The sequence below is a fragment of the Aricia agestis genome, chromosome 18, assembly GCF_905147365.1.
Source record: "Aricia agestis chromosome 18, ilAriAges1.1, whole genome shotgun sequence".
Taxonomy (NCBI): Eukaryota; Metazoa; Arthropoda; class Insecta; order Lepidoptera; family Lycaenidae; genus Aricia; species Aricia agestis.
The window spans coordinates 3,180,130-3,200,645 of record NC_056423.1 but is presented as its reverse complement, the minus strand read 5'-3'; the positions used below and the strand labels follow the sequence as shown (position 1 = coordinate 3,200,645).

Below are 20,516 nucleotides of genomic sequence, written 5' to 3'. Positions count from 1 at the left end.
GTTCACACTCAAAATTAAACCAGTGATAATAATTTTATCACAATATGAAAATAAAGCTTGAACGACTTTGAAAGAGCGTATCTAAAGTTACTGTCCTGTCAAAGTCATTTCCTGAAGGGATATTTCACAATATGACAGCATTAGTTCTGATTAAAGACGCACCAAAACAGACTTGTAGGTTTGCAATGTGGGTAGGTTTAGAAACTAAATATACCTAGCGGAATAGAGAAACAAAGGCCTGAGCAAGAGAGATGTCACTATCAGTAACACTGCGTGGTAAAAAGAGACGTGTGATACATGACAGCAGAAACAATTTTTTTTCATCTGTTTGATTGTCCAGTGGGCACTTATCAGGCATGTTGACAATTTAATATCTTAGAAAGATTCTTGTGTAAGTGTATACGTTAACAAATTTTTACACACAGACGTAAATCAATTTCGGTTTCATTTGACAGCTCGAGATTGTGGCCCTATTCCGCTAGGTATATTAACTTTATGGTTTAGAATGCATATTATTTATGTTGGCTTGAACTTTAAGTCGCGTTTAAGAATGTAAAGTATGACAGCCGACAATTGTTTCAACAAAATGACATTCACCTTGGTGCTGACATCGTCATAGTGCGCTGACGGGCTGACGTTAGTGCGCGCCTGCAACACGGCGGCCATCTTGTTATGCACACAAAATGGCGGATCACATAAACTATTACACATGTTTGATACTATATATTATTAAGTCTTGTTTTTGCAGAAGTGCTTTGTTTTTTACCAAGAAAATATGTTCATGGTGACATAAAAAGGAAATTACATAATATACCATAAATAACAACACAACATCAATGGTTTAGTAAAAAAATAGAAGTTGTTTAAAAAATTAAATTTTCAAACTCTTTTTTCATAACGACGTTACAAAAAAGGGGTTGAAGATCCAGGGATTAAAATTATTAAGATCAAATTACATTTCGGTACAGCAAGGCCAGTGTATAAAACAATTTAATTTCTACAAGTGTAATAGTTTTTGTTGGTTATAACATTTAGCATATACTGCATATTATATACATGACATGCATATGAACATTATTTACATAGGTGTGCAAATAAAAGGCGATAATATAATAAATAGTATTTATTTAGGTACATAAGAATAACATCTACCGCATACTTAATCATAGGAAAGTATAGTAAAAGCATTAGAAAGCAGTATTATAATAAGTTATGGCAGCCAAGTGATATCCTTTACCGAGTTAATTTAGACGAAATATTTTAAACATGATTAGAAGCATCCCATAACCAATCTTAAATAACTTAAATAGTTTAGGAACTACATGACTACTACTAAAGCTTTTAATATAGATTTAACATTTGGCAATCAGTATACTATCCGTACTAGAATATTTAATATACTCTGTATATACATCTAGCAATCTTTCTACAACTGTTTGACCGAGCAAAGAGTTTGAAGATATATCAAGCATTATTTGCTATAACATTAGGGTAGCGACATACTGCACGAAACAAAACGCAAGCAAACCTTTATCGAGACAACGTTAGACGTTGAATAACATAAGATATACCAGCTTTCGTTTTTCAGAGTTTTCAAATTAAAAATAAATATTTGAAAATAAATAATATTTTCTTCGAAAATATGACTCTTTTATGTGCTTTTATCAATAAATGTGTATAAGGCAGAATAAAGAAGTAGGTATTGTTAACGCTGTCAGAATTTTGTTTCTGCAGTATCTTTCTAATTCGCGCTACGAATGAAATAAGTAAAAACTAAATCCTAGCCTCTCAATTTAGAACAGTCTTTTAAGGCCAATAATGCCTAAAATATGAAAAAAAAATACAAAGAAAAATACAATTCTACAATTCTAATGAACCAAAGAGATCGTTAAAACATTCAGAAAGAAAGAAAACTAAACGCTGCGATTCAACTACTAAAATAATATGTTTACACCTTAAACTGAACTAGCAGTATACATATGTACTTACTTAATGAAAAAAAAAAGCGCAGCGAGTAAGGTACCTAGTGTGTTTACACCTTAATTAGTACTTAGTACTTGCCTATTTTAAGTATCCTAGCTAGTCGCAGAGCACGTAGTTCTTACATTGACTCATCAACTATCTCTTTTACTCGCATATTCTGCTATCTCGGTTTTCAACTGTGATAATATACTGCGCGACTGGTAAGACATGTTCAAAACTCAAGGATGTGATATTTGGCTATTATATTAGATGAAAAAAAATATAAAAAATAATATCAATTGATCACTGAGTAAATGTAGCTTAAAGTTAAATAATTAGTTACCCAACGCATGGACACCGCGCGCGGGAAGGGTAGCAGCGCGGTGTTTCTTTGGTGGCGCACGCCGCCGCGCCGGCCGCATAGTATGCCTACTTGCCTAGCCGCGTAAATGATTATTTTTGGGAAATTGGAAAAAAATATAATTACCTAATTTTATTACATAATTATAATGAGAATTGAGTACAGAGTACTCTCCTTAAGTATTGAACATGTCTCACCAGGCATGGTGTATTATAGTTAAAGAGATAGTGTATTATAGTTAATATTGTAGCGATAGGTCTACCAAAATCTACGTGCGCTGCGACGCCATATCGTCTTTTAAGTTCTATCACTACGTAAGCCATTTTTGGAACTTTGCAGGAGAGCCAAAAACCAACTAATTTGTTATAGACATGATGTAAGTTACATTTTGTACTTTGGGTATATTTCAAAAATTGCAAAACCTTTTTTAAGTACAAAATGTAAGTCATGTTTTTATTAGATTACTTGGATTTTATCTCCCCTGAAAAATTCCTAAAATGACTTACGTGGTATAGAATTTAAACTACGACATTATACCTAGACCTTGGATCTAATATCTAGCTAGTATCTGGCTGCTATTCCGAGCTTACCTGCTGCTGCTGTAGCTTCTTGTCTAGGTTGTCTATGTTGTCTTCCGGCGTGGACAGCGTAGTCAGTTTGTCCGTGAGGTTGTTGGTGAAGGTCTTGTCTTCCTCATCTGATGTCACTTGGGTATAAGGCTGAAATGAGATATTGGTTACTTTAGTGTTTTAGATCAATAATTAAAGTAACTACTATTATTAGCTACTTTTGATTTATATGTTTCTATTAGATCATAATCTGCAGTATTGTTCCGTTTTTGGCCAACGTGGAGAGAGATACAATATTTGAGAAGATCATAATTAGCATTAAAAGGACTTCACTTAAGGTGATCGCACATTTATCAGCACGCACGCGCCGAACGCGCCGCATTTTAGAATAGACATGACGAATTTTTTTTTCTTGTTGGTAAGTGAAGAACCATTCAAAAATAGGAATATCGGTGAAAAAATGACTTTGTCATGCAATCGGACAAGTAGTTCATGAACTACTGGTCCGATTTGAAAAATTCTTTGAGTGTTATATAGCCCATTTATTGAGGAAGGCTATATGCAAATATTTTATCACGCTAAGACTAATAGGAGAATGTGGAAAAAACGAGGGAAATTATTTAAAAGGGCTTATCCCGCGAACTACTGGAGCAATTTTCATGTTATGGCACAGATAAGAAGTAGACCACGTAAAGGATCATAGGCTATCGATTTTAATCATTTGTTCAGTTGCTATAATATATTTTATACCCGTGCGACGCCGGGGCGGGTCGCTAGTACATAATATTACAAAACTTGAACACAGCTAATGGTCAACTTTGCGACGAGTCCTTGCAAACCTAACACATACCTCGCTATTCTGTCTACTGTGCGACGTGGAGTTTTCCGGCGAGGGCTTATACCAGGCCTCCGCCGACGGTCCCCTGTCCACGTCCACTCCCGAGTCTCTGCTGTCTCTGAGCTTTGCGTCCATGTCGTGAGACAGAGTCTTCTTGTAGAGGAGTTTCTCTATCTTCGTCTCCTCCTGGAGGAAGGATGTGATGTCGGGGCGCGGGGCGAGCTGCAGGTCTACATCCAGGTAGCTGTCGTCTCCTTCTATACCGAGGAAGCTGGTACGTTTGTTGCGAATCTCCTTCTTGATGCGCCGAGCTGAGCTCGTGTGTTTGAAGTTACCCTGGAATTGAAGAAATTTTCATTAATATTTAACGCGCCATTCACATTATATTACGCCGTACCAACCAACATTTCCCCTATGTTAATATTTAACGAAACTGTCTTCTCTATATCACTTCATTCATCATTCATCCTGTGTCCCTTACTGAGTCCCAGAGTATCTATTGCCAATTTTATTGATATCGACCAAGAAGAAAACGTAAAAGGGTGTCGGCTTATCGTATTGCTAATATTATAATATTCATGTAACAAAGACAAAACGTCAAGGAAGGTACTATCAGAGAAGTTGATTCCTATGCAGATGGGGGACCTACGTAGTTTAGTCGCGTTACGTCAAACCCAGCCGACAGATCTTAATTAACATTGAATGGACATGATCCGACCAAATGACGTTGGTCTGTCAACTCCCTAGGAATCAATTTCCTCAATAGTACAAGGTATAAATTGGTTTACCTAGCGGGAACCGTTCATTTTGAAGTAACAAATTATCTTTCAAACCTCAAAATCGACAAGTTTAGACTCCACAGCGTAGCGAGACACACATACACTTGAAAAACCCACTCCTTTTAAGGCAGGTAAATACTCACGTTGCCAAGTAGCTCATCTTCCCCATTTTCTTCCATGGGCGGCGGCGGTGGTTTTTCCTTGGGCGGTTCCATGGCATTCGTTGGTAGATCCAACGGGAACGCCTCCGGTTCAGGGTTCTTGAAGAAGATATCCGCGTTCTCGTACAGAGGAGTCACTGAAACTTTCTTCTCCACATCAAAATCTAGCAACGACTTCTCTGGACTTTTATCCATGGTGACGTTGGCGCTTTCTTCCGAGTCTAGTTCTTTGAACGCTAGCTCTAACGCATCTATTACCTATGGGGAAAAATCAGTTTAGATTTGTAGCTTAGTATAAACATAGATGCATGCAAGTTATTTACCGTGCACTAGGTAATAGTTTAATTCGAAATTAAACTTAGAATTAGACATCGAAACGAGACGATAAGCGGCAATGCTTAAAAGTAATACAAAAATTAAAATATGTAAAATAGCGTGAAGATGCTTTACCAACTTTGTATCACTAAAACATTGTCGCCTTGCTCGTATTTAACTAAACCTTAAATATCAATTTGGATAAAAAATTATAGAACATGCAAAATCAAGTCAAGTAACAAATCAATATATCAAAGAAAACAGTAACAAAATGAACAACAAGCATGACAATAGCAAAATGCAAAAGCAACACTACTAGCCCGCTGCGCCAGTCTTGCTCGCTTTCTCCCTCACACACTCAGCGAATGACAAAGATAGCATGATCACGATTACACACATTGCAATGAACGAGGGAGATACGATACAAGGCTGGTGCAACTGGGCTTGATATTTCTTACCTTGTTATACCATCACCAGCAAAGTATTAGTTATAACATGATGCTTAGACGAGCGTCATCCCACTACTGAGATACAGCGAGTTTGCTTTAGATAAGATAAGATATCAACAGTGATTCTATTGTGAGTATAGTTCATTTGCGTTAAGGTAGCAGAGAGTCTTTACTCCGTAATAGGGAATATTACGCAATGAGCAGAGGGCGCTACTAGCATAGTAAAAGGAGAGGAAGTAAGTTATCTTCATACAAAGGCACCGCACGCGGCTTGTATGTGTGCGCCATAGTATCAATGCGTCGACGTCAACTGGCCGAGATTTTGTTGTGTGCCGTACGTGGCGACGCATTGATACTATGGCGCACACATACAAGCCGCGCGCGGTGCCTTTGTATGAAGATAACTTACTTCCCTTCCTTTTACTACGCTACTAGCACATAGGGCCTGTATTCACTTTGATTAGTGCAAGTGCAGGCGATTAGTGATTAGGAGAAATGAAAGGACTTGCTCTAATCAGTCGCTGTCTACACCTCCTTTCTCCTGATTACTAATCACCTGCACTTATCACTAATCAAAGTGAATACAGGCCTATACAGTAAGTAATCCAGCCAAAATCCGACGCACACGTCATATCAGTATTTTGAAAGAAACTTTGTCGAACGTCGAACAAAAATTTGTTTACAGTATATACTGGTGATGCCTCTAGCATAAAAACATTGCAGTAATATATCCTATTGCAAAAACAAAAATGTGTTCAAAAACTAATAGTTAATTTTAAAATAAATATAAAATTAAATCTAATAGATTAGCGTTAATGACTCGCTGCGTTTTTAACGACATATACATAAATAAATAAAACCCATACTTAACGATGTAACATATATTTCCAATGAATTTACAATTCGAGATAATGCTATGAGTATAAAGGGGCTACAATGTCTGGGCACTAGTTTACCCTGTATCCTTGACTATAACTATACCGCTATGATCATAAGTCGGACACAACTTAAAGATCGGTCGGCAAAAATGAAAGGGGAATGCGCATTGGTGGGGTAATGAGTGGGCGGGGCGAACGGGAAGAGGCGACACGCTATTGGTAGATAAGTGATCAGACGGGTCGTTATTGGTTGATCGCAATCAGATGGTGAGACGTTATTGATAGTTCATGTTAGTGGTAGATTCATACACATGCGCCGATTGCCCCTTCCATTTTCACCCCATTTAAAAGTTGTGCGCGACCCCGTGAATTTGAGGAGTTAAATAATAGTTACTGGGTTACTTATGCTACGATGTTTAAAATACCAAAACTTTTATGAAAATTAAGAGATCATAAAAATTAGGCCTTTAACCTTTAACTTAGGTCGTGATTATTCGTCCCTAGAACTGGAAGACTTTTTATTATTGATCAGTAGTATTGTTTTGCGTCTGTTGGTTTCTAAACATCGCTTGTTACGCTTCTGCCAGAATGGGTTAGCGTCCTGCGAGCTACTTACCGCTACATCGTCGGCGCATGAAACAGGAGGAGCAACATGAGTAATGGGATTCACTGAGTTAGTATCTCTACTGTTCGTTAGCGTTTTAGTGTTAGTATTTAGCGGCTTAATGGAATTCTTTGGTGAAATGTTAGTAGTAGTAATATTAGAGACAGTTACCATTGGCATGCTTTTGTTAGGTTCGGTAGCTTCGTTAGTTTCACCAGCACCGTTTCTATTGCATATCTCATTCAGATCCAAGTGTATAGTCATCTTCCCCTCAAACACTACAGTATCACCATCCGATGCAGTGGACACGTCGTTCACACTTACACTGGAGTCCTGATTGTCCACACTTTTTAAGGTATCTTCATCTTCTTTGTCCATTTGTATTTCCGTCACTTCTTCAGTAACACTACACTCTTCTGGCTGCGACACGGCTTGGACGTAGTTGCTGCTATCGCTGTTTTCAATTTTGGTGTCTTGGTCCTCGGTTTCTTCGACGATTACTTTGTCCGTCACCTTGTGGGTTTCTGGAGCGGGTTCGTCGATTTTGGACATGTGGGGCACACCACTGTCTTCGTTTGACGACTCGTACTCGGACACCTCGATCATAGGTTCTCCGATGGGTGAAGCTACCTGAGTTAAGTCTGCGATATCGTCTGCTGGAGCAGAGTCCCTCGCGGTGTGGATGCCGCTGTCCTCCGTCTCGATGTCGCTCACGGCTGTGTTGTGCTGCAGCTCTGCGCAATCGAAGTCTTCCAGACTCTGGACTCTTTCGAAGGAGTTTGGCGACGACTGACCGTTTATGTCTAAGCTATCGAGGGAACGACAGAAGCTCTGCATCTGGTTTTCTATGCCAGCCAAGTTCAGTTTCAATGAAGTATCGTACATTTCATCACTAAACTGATTGGTTTCGTTTGCTGCAGTCTTCGCGTTGCTCAATATTTCTTCTTCGATCGCAATTTTCGGTATTTCCTTGTTTTTAGCTGCGTCCAAGCTCGACAGACGTTCTTTCAGACTAACGGACACTTCTTTGACCTCCGTTTTGGTAATCTTTATATCATCCTCATTTTGTGACTTTAGACTCGAGAGTCTTTCTTTTAGAGACTTTGTTTTACTCAAGTCTCCGTTTGAAAGCCTGTTTACTTTCTCAGGCTCGGAGGTTTTCACCTTCTCGAGACACGACAACCTTTCTTTCAAAGGTTTAACTTCTGCCGATATTTTATCGAGGTCCCTCGTAGATTTTTGTAAATGTGACTCCTCTGTAAGCTTTTCTAAACTTGACAGTCTATCTTTAATCGACCTTTTGTTATTTATTTCGGGTATTTTCTTATTATTTTGCGACTCCTGCGAGTTCTCCCTCTCGAACTGTTCCCTTCGCTTGTGAATATCTACTTTTGGCAGGTCCTTCTTTGCGTTATTATTTTTGGTGTCGAATCCTCCGTCCTGCTGGAGCGAGGTTAGTTTCGCTTCGAACATGTTGCTCACTGATGTTCTTATTTTGTTTATATCACCGTTCGTTTTGTCTATGTATTTCTCTTTATTATTATTAACGACAGTTTTGATTACGCTACTATTCGTTTGCGAGATGATTCTCGATTTGTATCCCTCTATAGCTCCCTCGTATGTGTATTCCTCGGGCTCCGGGGAACTGATAGTCGTGGTCGTACAGGTGTCGTATTCGTTGGCACTCGAGCCGACCTTCCGATTGTTGTCGCAGGTTGACAGATTGTCCACGTCCGAATGGTTTTTGTCGAGATCCATCCCGTCGCTCTGAAAACAAAGGAATTACATTATTGGTTACAGCCTTTAACCATTAACGCTATTGTTCAAAAGATTTGTTTTGGTTTTATGAGTTATGAGCGTTTACTTAATTTTTTTTAACGATATTATTTACTTTCAAATCCAGAGTGCAATGCGCTGTAACAAAATAATATGATATATTGCCTCAGTAAAGTCATAAGCTATAGTCCGTCAAGAAAGTCAAGAAATTAAAAAGTGGCAACATCGTACAGACTGTACCTAACATAAATGACGAACATTCTAAGGAGATCTTTGCTCTATTTAGAGCCATTCCATCCTTCAGGGTTTCTATTTCCCTGGCTATTTTGTAGGACGATTTACAATTTTCGTTCGAATCGAATGCATTACCGTGCGATTAGTCAATGCCTAGCACGACGAGCGTTTATTTGATGAAGTTTTCGAATCGGAGTCGAATAGCGCATTTTGAATTCTGGACTCTACTCACCGCCAAGCTGTGGTTGTCTGTGTCCTCGCTCAGGCTACTCTTGGTGCTGGAGGTGCCGATGCCAAGGTCGCTGAGGTCGTGGCCGTCGTCCTCCGTATACAGCGCCAGAGGGTTCCGCCTTCTTCGACCAGCTCTGGAACAATAGATGCTATGGTTAATATCTTAAGAGTTATTTTCAATTTTTAACCCCCGACAAAAAAGAATGGTGTTATAAATTTGACGTGCATGTCTGTCGGTCTGTCTGTCTGTGGCATCGTAGCATCCAAACGAGTGGACCGATTTTGATCTAGTTTTTTTTTGTTTGAAAGCCGACTTAATTGAGAGTGTTCTTAGCTATAGTTCATCATCATCAGCCTGCTCCGTGCTGAAAAATCGCGGTTCATCTGGTTCGTGAAGAGCCGATTAGAAAACTTGGAGTCGTTTGGTGGGCTTTATTGCATTCTAGTTCATAAATGTCACGCATTTATGAATATTTACACATTAATGGAAAGTTGACCTGGTGCTGCAGCATCACCTGGTAATCAATAGGATACCCAGCTCCTCACCAACTAAGAGCAATGGTTTCGTGTTTGGGCTCATTTTAATTGCGACAACTAGTAAGACGTAGATAACCAATAAATTTTTGCTCCATATGAATCCAAAGTGGAGTTTCATGTTTGGACTCATATTGACGGCCTCATCCAAAAGGACATTCCTAGATGGTATTCGTTGGGATATAATATGATCCTGTTGATAGGAATTATTCTGGACTATAACCAACACAAGTTTAAAAAGCATGAAATAAAATTAAATTAAGAAATTAAAAAAAACCTCGCCAAACAACTTTAAAAAGTAATAAAATAATATATTTTACTGATTTTAAGTTTAAATAATTCCTAAGTGTAAAGTGATATTTAAGTCCATAATTGTTGTCACGGTGTGTCGGGGGACCGCTAATGTAGATTGATTTCACATAACATTATAGTTTAAGGGTCAGTTCACAACGAACCGAATCGAGACAATCAGTGACATGGCGATACGAAATGCAAAAGACACTATTGGCGGTCCCCCGACACACCGTGACAAACATTATGGACTAAAATATCACTTTACACTTAGGAAAATTTAACTTAAAGACAGTAAAATATAATATTTCATTACTTTTTAAAGTTTTTTGGCGGGATTTTTTTTTTAAATTTCTTAATTTAATTTTTTTATGGTTCAAAATCATGCTTGATAATATTGAGCTCATCCTTATTAATACTATAAATGCAAAAGTTTTTTTTTTTATTAAATAAGGGGGCAAACGAGCAAACGGGTCACCTGATGGTAAGCAACTACCGTCGCCCATGGACACTCGCAACATCAGAAGAGCTGCAGTTGCGTTGCCGGCCTTTTAAGAGGGAATACGCTGTTTTCTTGAAGGTTTGCAGGTCGTATCGGTCCGGAAATACTGCTGGTGACAGTTCATTCCAGAGTTTTACAGTGCGCGGCAGAAAGTTACGCGAAAAACGCACTGTGGAAGACTGCAACTCATCAAGGTGATGAGGATGGTATGTTTTTCGCGTGGGACGATAGCGAAAAGTTGCAGGTGGTATGATTCCGAACAATTCCTCAGAGCACTCCCCGTGATACAACCGATAGAGGATGCAGAGTGAAGCTACATCTCGGCGTAATTCCAGGGGGTCCAAGCTGTTTGAAACACTATGGCAGTCAACAATTCGAGCAGCCCTTCGTTGGATACGATCCAGAAGGAGCAGTTGGTATTTTGGCGCCCCTGCCCAGAGATGAAAAGTGTGTCTGTATGTATGTCTGTCTGTTACCTCCTTACGCTTAAGTAGCTGAACCGATTAAGATGAAATTATGGAAATACTTTAAGAGACGGGAAAGGAAAAAACTGTCTTAATACGTAATGTGACAGTTTTTGTTGTGGAAGAATGTATGGTTCCCGCGCATTAATCTAATTCTAACGAAGTGGTGGGCATTATTGTCGCATTTGAGTTAGAGATTTCGTTATAAGATGATTCGGTAATACACATTCTGAAGTATTACTTTTATTAAAGTGAACTCGATCTCGAAATTCGATCTGCGTAAACCGAAACTTTAATTCCTAATTCCTATATTCAGTTTCGACTGAATTCGTCATTCGTGACGTAATTTAGAACATATCAGAAGGTCGCACCAAAAGCAATATCTATGTTACTCATAGCCTTGTCATGGTTATAGATAAACCTGGATATCGGTAAATATTTTGCTGGACTTATTTACTCGACCTACCTACAAGACCTACACCTACATTGGACTATGTCCACAAGATAAAATAGTTACAAACTGAACTCACGACATTAAACAAGTTTATGATGTCTACGATTATAATATTATGATAGTGACTATGTATCATGATTAAATGACATCTATGATAGTTTTTCTATAGGTTAGAATTCAGCCTTTCCCAAAGTAGGCGATAACGCCCCCTCGTGGGCGCTAAAGGTCTGAAGGTCAGCGGGCGATCGCGACGGGAATATCGCCACAATAGACATAACTACCAGTAGTTCGACTGCAAAGAGACGGACAGGTTTCAATATCTGTCAAATTCGTCGGGTTTCACTAGGACTATGAACGGAATGTGCCTCGCGCTGGCTGATATAATTTATTTTTAAATATTAAAAATAAAGATTTCAAAATTGGATTCTGACAATTTTAATCGCATCTGCCAAAACACAAACAACAATACGACCAAAGAGGAACACGTCCAGCGAATATGTCATAGTTTTAAATTCGTAGGTAACAAGTTAACAACCCTAGCGACGATTTTCGTCATAATACGTCAAATTTAAAAATTTCAACATCAGTTCTAAGTCGGCATACTCTATCATTCTGTCTACTCTGATATCGCTCTGGCCTCCGACGAGTAAGAGCCTTCACGATTTAATAGCTCGCAATGGGAGTCAGCTTGATACTTGCGGTTAGGTTAGGTTATGTGTGGGACCCAGAAAAAAAATGGGACGTTGTGTAGAGCCTTGGGGGGTGATTTATTTCATCAGGATGCATTTTAAATTGAAACAATGGGGGCGCTAAAACATAATTTGTTCTTAAAGTGGGCGGTAGACAAAATAAGTTTGGGAACCTCTGGGTTAGATAGAAGGGTTTCAGGGTTTTAAGACCAAGTAAAATGTGAGAATTGACTCTGGATTACTGAAAAAAGAGGCTTTAGGCATCATTTTTGTTTCACCATTAACAATATCAAAATGGCAATTCTTTTTTTCTCCAACTTCAACAAGGAAGTAGAAATAAGAGCAATTAATTACTTTTGAGTTGGAAAAAAAGGATATTATTAGAAACGACTTTAATGTATACAGTATAAATTTGATTTGATTATTGTTAACGTAAAAGATATTTTGTATGATGTTGATGTATTCATATATATTTGCATGATATTTCATACTGTATAGCTAAAAGTGTTAGTTCTTAAAAATTTAAATTTATACGTGGGAGAGCCATGCTTCGGCACGAATGGGCCGGCTCGACCGGATAAATACCACGTTCTCACAGAAAACCGGCGTGAAACGTTGCGTTGTGTTTCGCCGAGTGAGTGAGTTTACCGGAGGCCCAATGCCCTAACCCCTATCCTATTCCCTTCCCTACTCTCAACTATTCCCTTCCCTTCCCTACCCTACCCTCTTCTATTACCCTATTCCCTCTTAAAAGGCCGGCAACGCACTTGCAGCTCTTCTGATGCTGCGAGTGTCCATGGGCGACGGAAGTTGCTTTCCTTCAGGTGACCCGTTTGCTCGTTTGCCCCCTTATTTCATAAAAAAAAAGATCATTACTACCTATTGTATTCACCACTTTTATAGCAAATAAACGATTTGAATTTGAAAGATGGAATTGGAATTGTAGCCTAAATCCTCATTCACAAAGGAATTCTAGTAAAAAACCTAGCCGATGATCATGATAGCAATAACAAAATACATAATATTACCGAATATACTCAGATAACGAAGTGGTCCCATCAATTTCAACATTTCACTATCATACAAAATGGCGGCTGAATTATTAGCACTAATAGCACTTTCCAATAGCTTCTCCGCTCGTTTACTACTTTTTACTACACCCGTCCGACCGGATTTTTCAAGGCAAATGTCAGAACTCGTAGACTATGTCGTAATTCATCATAATAAAAAGTTGTAGACATTTCTCCGCGTTCGTTTTTAGTGGACTATGATTAATTTTGATTACAATGATACTAATTTTAAAGCATAGGAAATCAAATTAAAATACCTATCCATACTAACATTAAATATGCGAAAGTGTGTCTGTCTGTCTTTTACCTCTTCACTACGAAACCGCTGGACTGATTTTGCTTTTTGGTATGAAAATACTTTCAGTCCCGGGAAAGGACATAGGATACTTTTTATCCCGGAAAAATGTACGGTTCCCGGGCGATAAACGAATTTTGGCGCAATGGAGTTGCGTAGTTTCAACTATTAAGAGCTAACCTGACTCTAAAAATCAAACATCGTCCTTCTCTCTTCACACTCACGCCCGTCTTTCATATGCCAGGTGAAAAAGGACGGCGCGGAATCATCGCCGAGTTAGTTTTACTTGAATAAAAGACGAACTATAATGATTATGAAAAAAGTGTGTTGAGCAAATTTAGGTTTTATCAATACCTTTTTAGATATTAAAAAATATTAAAGTAAAGACAGCAAACTTCGAAGATCCAAGCAAAAATGTGTCTAAAACAAGGTTTTTTGTAAAAAAGAAACTATCGAGCATTTTTTGAGTAATCGTGTTTTCGTCTTGAGCATTTAATCTTTATGAACTGAAGTTACTTGTGTCAAAAAATCAGTTTTCTAGACCTTACAGATTTTGAGATCTAGGTTAAAGTATGTAGTCAAGTTAGGGTCATATGGGCTCTTAATATACTTCGGCACCTTTTAAAACATTCGACGTAAATCTACTACGGTCGCACAAAAACCGGTGGCCCTTTACAACTCAGATAACCTAGCGGCTTGGTACTTTTTTTTAACATGGGGAAATGAATTACGCATTCCCGGCGAATTGGAGATGTCGATCGTGGTATTTGGAACTCCCTGCTTGTCTACCCACTAAAACCCAATGTTTCTTCCACTCACTTAAGAGCCCATATGACCCTAACTTGACTACATACTTTAACCTAGATCTCAAAATTTGTAAGGTCTAGAAAACTGATTTTTTGACACAAGTAACTTCAGTTCATAAAGATTAAATGCTCAAGACGAAAACACGATTACTCAAAAAATGCTCGATAGTTTCTTTTTTACAAAAAACCTTGTTTTAGACACATTTTTGCTTGGATCTTCGAAGTTTGCTGTCTTTTCTTTAATATTTTTCAATATCTAAAAAGGTATTGATAAAACCTAAATTTGATCGAAACACTTTTTTCATAATCATTATAGTTCGTCTTTTATTCAATTAAAACTAACTCGGCGATGATTCCGCGCCGTCCTTTTTCACCTGGCATATGAAAGACGGGCGTGAGTGTGAAGAGAGAAGGACGATGTTTGATTTTTAGAGTCAGGTGAGCTCTTAAGGCAGAGTTGTGGGTACGATAGAACCTACCGCAACTCTGCCAGAACGGCTAGGTACTAGCCTAAAACTACACACATTCATCATCATCTGTATCCTGCCGATCGCGAAGTGAAATCACTTTCGCCGTAACACTTTTGGACATTTGAATAGAAAGGCTTAATGCACAATATTGATAATGTCACACGCGTGCACGGACTAACAGGCCGAGCCATATATATTCTGTGGCTAAGCACGACACTTGTTAGCAGTGAGCGGTTAGTGCAAACTAACCAACTGCTTGTCGAAATCTGCTGAAAAAAATGGTTAAAGTAAACGCAACTTCAGTGTCTTAAGGACTTAAAGAGTTACGTTTTACGACTGCATTCAGCAGATTTAAAGATTACTTAAGTTTAATGAAGATTTAGGCATAATTTTTATAACATAATATCTGATATCTCTCAAACTTTTCATTAAATTAAACTTATGTTTGGCCTGTTTAAAAAATACAGTTACGATGACGTCATCAGTTATCACGTCCGTCACTAAACGCGTGGACACACTGGCGAAAAACTGATACCTAAAATCATTATAATACGGTGCTACAATCATTTTTAAAAGCGACCTTATTTCTCAAGATATTAAAAGCTATTTACTCGTGAAGAAATTAAGACAATTTCTCGCGCCTAATCAATGTATCACTTGCACAATGCGAGTAATCAAATAGCCATTTGTGTGAGCGTAATTATTGTAAACGTTTCCTTACGTAAAGCTCAGACACACACAGTGCAACTATGAATCAAACGAAATTAAACCTTGCGTGTATGATTTTAAAGTTTTTTTTAACTCGCTTCGCTGGCGTGGTCAAAACCATGATCGATGTTGCGTTGCAATGCTATAATAGAAAAGTATGAAGATTAGAAGTAGTTCGAAGTGAGAAGGAGAGCAAATAAAAAACCATTTCAGTCTTTCGTCCCATTCAGAGTCTCGTGTTTAAAAGTTCTACCTGCAAAGGATGAGAAGGTTTGCAACTACGCTAGGAGGGTAACATTTATGATTGTATGTATGTTCATTTCTTTGGCACGCACTACAGCCGAAACGGCTTGTTGAATTTGACCATTAGAGGTATCAAAATCAACAGTAGGCCTACTATGAAACCGTTTTGAGACTCAAACAATCGAAAGAGAATGCTGCGCCCTGCTCTAACAACGTCATTTCTGATTTCACGTTTGTTAGAGTACGAGTGGTCTGTAGGAAGCGGCATTTTCGTTCGATTGTTTGAGTCTTAAAACAGTTTCGTGGTACGGCCCCTGATTCGTCAATCGTAATTTGTTCTACTGGAACACACTTGAGTTTTTTCTTTAAAATATCCAGGTTTATTTATAGAAAACATAGGTAAGTACAAAATTGCGATTCCTGGGAATGCGGGATCGTGCCGGGACTCGAACCCGCAGCGGCGCGCGGTCACGAATCAATTTGCTCGCAAATTACTCTTGATTCTTCACAAAATGGCGGGGTTAAAAAACTTTTGAAATTTAATTTTTTTCACCCCAAAACGAGTTCTTTTGATTTTTGAGTTTTTTCACCCAAAAACGACACCAAAATTTATTTTGACAATATTGTGATGGTATTAGTTTTCTTCAGTTTGCTACCCCCATTTTTAAAGCCTTGTAACTCTAACGGAGGTGGAATCCTTACCAATATCCTTCGATCGTGAAAAATCTAGACACAATAGCTCATCGCGGCCGCATGTGGCCGCTTGGAAGTTGAAGCATTAAAAATGCAAAAATGTGTCTTTGTCGTAATTCGTAGCTTTTCACGTTCAAACGGCTGAACCGATTTAGATGTAAATTGTCATGGGGATTGGGGATGCTTTGAGAGACAGGAAGAGACATAGTGGTTGTGATTTGTGAATAATTTTTTAAATAACATTAAAATCTGTCTATTCCTTTAAAGGCATAGACAGATTTTATTTATCACACCGAAACACCTAGAAGTAAAATCGTCAAACCACGTAGTAGCTTGACAATTGACACGTAATTATTATAAATAAACAAGAATGAGGTAACGTATGTGGCTATTCCAATAATATTACATACACCATCAATAACTTTCTTTAAACTCGTTTATACAATAGCATACAAGTTTTGCGAATCATCATCATTCATCACTATCAACCACAGTACCAGAAGTTCAGAACCCCTAGCCAAGACGTTTTCCGTATAGCTTCTTTATTGACATACACTAGGGTTGTTGAGGAAGTGATTATGAGGAAGAGGAGGAGGAAGAGGAATTTTCACGCGCAAATTTAGAGGATGCGGATGAGGAAGAGGATATTTTTTGAGGAAGAGGATGCGGATGAGGAAGCGGAAGAGGAAGCGGATGAGAAAGAGGATGATAGGAAATTATAAATACTAGCGGACCCAACCCAAAAGTCTTTGTTCTGTCTGTACATAACTAGGTACATACATTACACAAAAATTAATTAAAAGACCAAACTATGAATCTAAGCCATTCTCAAAACACACACTATAAAGAATCATCAAAATCGGTCCAGCAATTAAGGTTCAGTAACTAGTCTAAGAAAATTAGTTTCAAAATCAACGATCAGACCGAATAATTCGTGTAGTTTTTTCGTGTTATTTTATTTATTTTTTATTATTTTCAGGAAGAGCCTTCCCCCCTCCAACACCGCCGGCTCTTGTCCCACCCTCGGAGACTTTTAGTATATTTATCTGGACACCTTTAGGAACAACTGTACCAACTTTCAAAACTACACGAATTATTCGGTCTGAATTTCTTAATTTTCCCAGGTTAAACATACACAACAACGCACACAAAAAAAAAAAGAGTGAATTATACAATTCTCTGGCTCTGGCGTGTGCGTTGCCATGATTGGATACGCGATGCGCATGTGCAGTGAAATTCCTCATAAATTCCTCTTAAATTTTGAGGAAGCGATAGCGGAAGAGGATTTTTTTATTTTTATTTATGAGGATGCGGTAACGGTTGAGGAACCCAAAATATTGCGAAACTTCCTCATTATGAGGAAGCGGAAGAGGAATCCTCAGCAACCCTAACATACACGACTCAAACGTCAACTTCATAGTTCATATTATCGAACGCTTATGTCAACTCCATACATTTTTATATGTGATTCTATAAAGAAACGATAAAGAAAACGTCTCGGCTAAATGGCAAGTTATCGTTGAAGTATTAGATTTTCAAACCTAGTCTATCGTTATGAGTAATTTTAATCCCGTCATTATAAGTAGGATAGAGGGTTGAATTTTTAAAATCTAGGGGGCGAATAAAAAAATTAACACTTATCATGTACGGAATTTGCCTTAATTTTGGGAGTTAAACAGACTTTTCCTCGCTTTTTGTCAAGCCAACGTACGACCCGTTACAATTTTTTCTCACATTTTTCACGTAACAGATGTACACGCATACCTCCGAAACATCAAAGAATGCGCACGCGCCGCTCGTGCGAAAATCCACGATTCTCCGGTCGTGTGGTCACGTAGGTACTTACACCACAATTTCTCATCATCATCATCAGCATGCGATCGTTTTACTTGACTGTTATGCTGGTCTAACATCCATACTAATATTACAAATGCGAAAGTGTCTGTCTGTTACCTCTTCACACCCAAACCGTTAAACCTATTAACCGAACTGAAAGCAGAAATTTTGAAGAGCTGAAATTTTGGTATGGAGATACCTTGAGTCTCGGGAACGGACATAATACGTAGGGCTGCCATCCGTCCGGATTTCCCCGAATTTGTCCTACTTTGAAGGGCGTCCGGGGAGCGTCCGGCCAGGTTTTTGAAAAGCGTCCCGGTAAAATCCGGACACTTTTGTTGCGAGAAATTTAACTTTAGTCATGAAGCAATAAACAGAAGATAAACATTCGCTAAGCATACACTTTTCTGGCACGAACGAGGTGTCCGGGGAAATAACCATATTTCGGCCACATGTCCGCGAATTTTGTCGTGCCTGACCGGCGATGGCAATTCAGGTGATGGCAGCCCTAATAATATGATACTTAATATGTCCCCAAAAAGTACGGTTTCCGCACGAATTTTAGCGCAACGTAGTTGCGAGCGTCCGCGTCATCTAGTTGACTATACGTATAACCAGAATAGGTTAAGTACTGGTTACGGTGACTAGTATGCAGAGTATGTTGTACTCGAGTCAAGTCAGTCAAAAGCGGGTTCCTTACAGATTTTTGAGTATCTAAACTACTTTAGCATTGCATGTCAGCTTCTGAAAGCAGGTTAAAAACCCGCATTCTAGAATAAGTTTACCATCCTACATAATATAATATTATGCTATACACAGTTAGACGCACTTTATTATAGTGAACGTTCACTATAAAAACAGTAGTTCGCTATAAAAAAAGTATTTTTTACGGGAAAGCAAGCTCGCAATTATTTTCACCCCCTGCTGGTGGTGAAACTGTGAAAAGACTGATGGATGTCTGCTACATCACTCAGCACTCTCCAGGGGTCATGGAGCAGCAACCTAGATTGTTTTTTTCGAACGAAGTTCCTTATCGCCCGTTGCGAAAGGGGGCTAGACGGAAAAGTTGTAACACAAAAGTGTCGGTATATTACAACTAGAGCAAAAATTCTATAGTTGTAAGCCGTGCGGTAGCGCGTGTTTCTCTCTCTGTCTCTCTCTTTTTTTTTGTTTTTTTATAACTTCGTACCATCCGGTAGTCCCTTGCCAGTTGACACCTCTCAAGTATTTCGTTTTCGTTCCTATCTGTTTCCTTTAAAGCTTTGAACGAATTCATGAAGATATAACAGATATTTCATACACATAGCTGTAAATTTTTCTGTCCTTTGCGTTCTTCGCGTATGTCTGGTTCAAATCATCACTAATTCATTGTGAATTGTGATCTAAATCATAAATGTAGCTCAGCAGGCTTAGCATGGTCACCATAAAAACGGTTTCTTTCTACGGAAGAATAGACAAAGTGACAGTTAGACAACGGAAATCCGCCATTTTGTCGATAAAATGTGTCAGTATGTCGATTTTTTTCCATTTCTACTGTTGTTATGCAGGATGGGTTGCTAAATCCAACGAATTTACGTCATTTATTATTATTATTAATTTACTTAGTCGTAGTTAGCTGAATTTAAAAGTTTGGTGAACATATCAAAAGGAATCGAATCAGTTTAATTTACGTGATCACACAGTAACTTGTCATCACATCAGCCCGTTTGTCCGCTAGACAAAAACTACAAGATAGACTAGACGGCACATGGTCGTGGTCAGGCCGGGTGGTAATGCATTTGGTATATTGAGGACAGTCCTGCAGGTCTATTCTGGTGAATTATACAGTTTCGATATGGTTCTGATGCAGTATTGATGTATATTACGTTTCGATTGGTTAAACCACTAAAAATAAGTTTCTGAGTTATTAAAATATAATATGAAGACCATTCGCTTGAAATTCAGTACAAGATTCGGAATTCTGATCTTTTCCAAGTCCACGCGTATCTTGAAGGATTCAATGTCTAAGTAAGGTGTTAAAATTGCTATATTGAGTTATAACTCAAATTTTAATTGCATGTCATTGTACTAAAAAATGTTATGAAATACGATGAAAATTTAGTTATTGTTTTACAATGTTGCAAGTAACTTTACCTTATTATTTTTACCCTAATCACTTAGATATGGCGTATTAAGTAACCATTGTGCAGGGGAAATTCTTCTAAAACAATGGTAACATAAAAGTTATATTTAACTGTGAAAAAAAAAACTTAATTATGTTTTTGTCGCTAAGTTATTGTTTAGAAATGCCATTTGACAGTAAAA

General features: G+C 38.3%; 1 protein-coding gene across 4 annotated transcripts in view; it reads right to left on the bottom strand.

Moving 5' to 3' along the window:
* The window catches only part of LOC121736273 (LIM domain only protein 7), a 174,359-nt gene that overhangs the window by 9,924 nt on the left and 143,919 nt on the right, over window positions 1-20,516 (bottom strand). For 2 of the 4 annotated variants that reach the window (XM_042127363.1, XM_042127364.1), the window contains 6 exons: window positions 9,159-9,291; window positions 7,088-8,683; window positions 4,653-4,928; window positions 3,743-4,066; window positions 2,914-3,042; window positions 598-648 (listed from right to left, as the gene is read on the bottom strand). In XM_042127363.1, the coding sequence (XP_041983297.1) occupies window positions 598-648; window positions 2,914-3,042; window positions 3,743-4,066; window positions 4,653-4,928; window positions 7,088-8,683; window positions 9,159-9,291 (2,509 nt within the window). The remainder of the gene's footprint in view (window positions 1-597; window positions 649-2,913; window positions 3,043-3,742; window positions 4,067-4,652; window positions 4,929-7,087; window positions 8,684-9,158; window positions 9,292-20,516) is intronic. The other 2 variants (XM_042127366.1, XM_042127365.1) reach the window with 2 other exon arrangements.